This window comes from Arachis stenosperma, chromosome 5, assembly GCF_014773155.1.
Source record: "Arachis stenosperma cultivar V10309 chromosome 5, arast.V10309.gnm1.PFL2, whole genome shotgun sequence".
NCBI classification, from domain to species: Eukaryota; Viridiplantae; Streptophyta; class Magnoliopsida; order Fabales; family Fabaceae; genus Arachis; species Arachis stenosperma.
The window spans coordinates 78893124-78896867 of NC_080381.1; the positions used below are offsets into that span (position 1 = coordinate 78893124).

At 44.0% G+C, this 3744-nt stretch overlaps 1 protein-coding gene across 1 annotated transcript; it reads left to right on the forward strand.

Moving 5' to 3' along the window:
- Positions 1–467: 467 nt before the first annotated feature.
- On the forward strand, positions 468–1010 carry LOC130980922 (uncharacterized). Its single transcript, XM_057904563.1, has 2 exons — positions 468–719; positions 807–1010. Exons 1-2 carry the CDS (start codon positions 468–470, stop codon positions 1008–1010), a joined length of 456 nt encoding a protein of 151 aa, XP_057760546.1.
- Positions 1011–3744: the final 2734 nt, after the last annotated feature.

Below are 3744 nucleotides of genomic sequence, written 5' to 3' on the forward strand. Positions count from 1 at the left end.
TTCTATTGCAACTTCTTCCGTCCTACTCTTGATTCAGTACAGCTAAGGGGTAGAGAGATCATGATTACTGAAACTGCTATTGAGGAGACATTGCAGTGTCGACACCTTACTGATGGCACCTGTGCTCATCAACAGGCTAATGTTGCTATCCAGAGCATGACCTTCGACTATGAGGCGCTTAAGCGCGTGATTGCCATATCCAATGCTCCTTGGGTCATGGATTCGGGCAACACAAAGTCTAAAGGGATGCTTTTTGCTGATTTGACTAGAGAGGTCAAGACTTGGCAGATGATATTTGCCTACTATGTCTTACCACCACTTACTTTTCTGAGATCCCGATGGAGATGTTACTTCTGATTGGTTGTGTCATGGAGGGTAAGGAGGTTTATTTTCCGCGATTGATCTGGCAGAGCATGTAGCGAGCACACATTCGTGGCCTGCTCCCATTTCCTACACTGGTCACCAGCATGGCCGCATTAGCCGAGGTTCCTTGGCTGGATGATGATATGACACCACCACCCCCAGATAACAATGACAAGGAGGTTACTATTCCTTGGGGTGGCTGGGTGCACAAGAAGCCCCCGGCTAGACGCCGTTCTCGGGCTAGGGCAGCTAGACCTTCACCCGCCACAGCAGCAGCTCCATCCTCTTCTACAACCCCTTCTTCAGCCGCAGCCTATCTACCACCACCACCAGCACCTAAGCCGACATACCTACTGGTTCAGTGTCTGTTTCGGTTTATGGAGCGCAGTAAGCACCAGCTTATGCGTTGCCTGGATCGGATTGATTAGGTGTTTATCTCTCAGGGTATTGAGCTACCTCCGCTCCCAGACCCTCCAGCCTCCGATGAGCAGGATCATCCGGAGGAGGATGCTGAGGAGCCGGCTCAGCAGGATGTACCACCAGAGACACATGTCACTATAGAGCCCAAAGAGATGCAGCAGCCAGTACCACAGCCTCAGCCAGAGCCAGAGCCTACTGGTGTACCTATCCCTGATCCTCAGGATTAGCATCGAGGACGATGCTTATTCTTAAGTGTGGGGAGGTTGTCGGTGGCACCATTAGAGGACCGGTGAGCATTCTTAGAGGATCGGTGAACATTTTGTCTATTTCCTATTCATTATACCTAGTTATCTTATTTTGCGCACTCTTGTATATATTTGTCATTTCGGTTCATTTTGGATACTTTTACCTTAGTTGTTGCATACCTTATTGGTGGACGAAATTGTGATCCATATTCTTTTGTACTTGTATGAAATCATTATTATGGCACCGGTTGAATTCACAACTCCGTTCAACTAACCAGCAAGTGTACTGGGTCGTCCAAGTAATAAACCTTACGTGAGTAAGGGTCGATCCCACAGAGATTGTTGGTATGAAGCAAGCTATGGTCACCTTGTAAATCTCAGTTAGGCAGATTAAATTTGTTTATGGTTTCGAAAATTAATAATAAAAAGGATAGAATACTTATGCAGATTCATTGGTAGGAATTTCAGATAGGCGAATGGAGATGCTGTGTGGCTCGAGAACGCCTGCTTTCCTACTGCTTCAACTCAATCCTTCTTACTCCTTTCCATGGCAAGCTGTGTATAGGGGTTCACCGTTCGACGATGGCTACTTTGTATCCTCTCTGGAAAATGGTCCTCTGCGCTGTCACTCGCATGGCTAATCATCTGGAGGCATCACACTGGCCGAAGGCTACATCCCATCCTCGCAGTGAAAACTACGCTCACGCGCTCTGTCACAGCACGGCTAATCACTGGTTGGTTCCCGCTCCTGCTGGAATAGAATCCCTTGATTCTTTTGCGTCTGTCACTAACATCCAGCACTTGCGAGTCTGAAGCACGTCACGTCATTCATTACCAGAATCCTACTCGGAATACTGATGAGCGGATAATTTGTATGCTTTTTGGCATTGTTTTTAGTATGTTTTTAGTATCTTTTAGTTAGTTTTTAGTATATTTTTATTAGTTTTTAATTAAAATTCACTTTTCTGGACTTTACTATGAGTTTGTGTGTTTTTCTGTGATTTCAGGTATTTTTTGACTGAAATTGAGGGTCCTGAGCAAAAATCTGATCCAGAGACTGAAAAGGACTGCAGATGCTGTTGGATTCTGACCTCCCTGCACTCGAAGTGGATTTTTGGGAGCTACAGAAGCCCAATTGGCGCGCTCTCAACGGCATTGGAAAGTAGACATCCTGGGCTTTCCAGCAATATATAATAGTCCATACTTTGCCCAAGATTTGATGGCCCAAACCGGCGCTCAAAGTCACCTACAAAAATTCCAGCGTTAAACGCCGGAACTGGCATAAAATTTGGAGTTAAACGCCCAAACTGGCATGAAAGCTGGCGTTTAACTCCAGAAAAGGTCTCTACACGAAATTCCTTCATTGCTCAGCCCAAGCACACACCAAGTGGGCCCGGAAGTGGATTTTTATGTCATTTACTCATTTCTGTAAACCTTAGGACACTAGTTTACTATTAATAGGATCTTTTGACATTGTATCCGCACCGGATGACCTCATAACATTTTAGACGTTTCATTGTGTACTTTCCACAGCATGAGCCTCTAAACCCCATGGTTGGGGGTGAGGAGCTCTGCTGTGTCTTGATGGATTAATGCAATTACTACTGTTTCTCATTCAATCATGCTTGCTTCCATTCTAAGATAATACTTGTTCTTAATCCGGATGAATGTGATGATCAGTGACAATCATCATCATTCTCAACCATGAACGTGTGACTGACAACCACCTCCGTTCTACCTTAGATTAAGTAGTTATCTCTTGGATTCTTTAATCGGAATCTTCGTGGTATAAGCTAGAACTGATGGCGGCATTCAAGAGAATCCGGAAGGTCTAAACCTTGTCTGTGGTATTCTGAGTAGGATTCAATGATTGAATGACTGTGACGTGCTTCAATCTCCTGAAGGCGGGGCGTTAGTGACAGACGCAAAAGGATCACTGGATTCTATTCCGGCCTGATTGAGAACCGACAGATGAATTCCGCTATGCTGTGACAGAGCATATGCAATCGCTTTCACTGAGAGGATGGGAGGTAGCCACTGACAACGGTGAAACCCTACACACAGCTTGCCATGGAAGGAGACTTGCGTGTTTGAAGAAGAAGATAGTAGGAAAGCAGAGATTCAGAAGATGGAGCATCTCCAAACCTCAACCTATTCTCCATTACTGCAAAACAAGTACCTTTTTCATGTTCTTTAGCTCTTTACAATCAATCCTGATAATTCTTGATATCCTGACTAAGATTTACAAGATAACCATAGCTTGCTTCAAGCCGACAATCTCCGTGGGATCGACCCTTGCTCACGCAAGGTATTACTTGGACGACCCAGTGCACTTGCTGGTTAGTTGTGCGGGATTGCAAAAGTGTGATTGCAATTTCGTGCACCAAGTTTTTGGCGCCGTTGCCGGGGATTGTTCGAGTTTGGACAACTGACGGCTTATCTTGTTGCTTAGATTAGGACTGTTTTATTTTTTTGGTTTAGAGTCTTTTAGTTGAGTCTAGTTTCATATTTTAAGTTTGGTGTCAATTGCATGCTTTTGTTTTTCTTTTAATTTTCGAATTTTGCATGTTCTTAGTCCCTTTTTGATTTATAAAAATTCTAAGTTTGGTGTCCTCTTTGTGTTTCCCTTAAAAATTTTCGAAAACTGTGTGTTTGATTTTCTAAAAATTTTAAGTTTGGTGTCTTTTTGTGTTTTTCTCCTTCCTCTTTTTAAAAA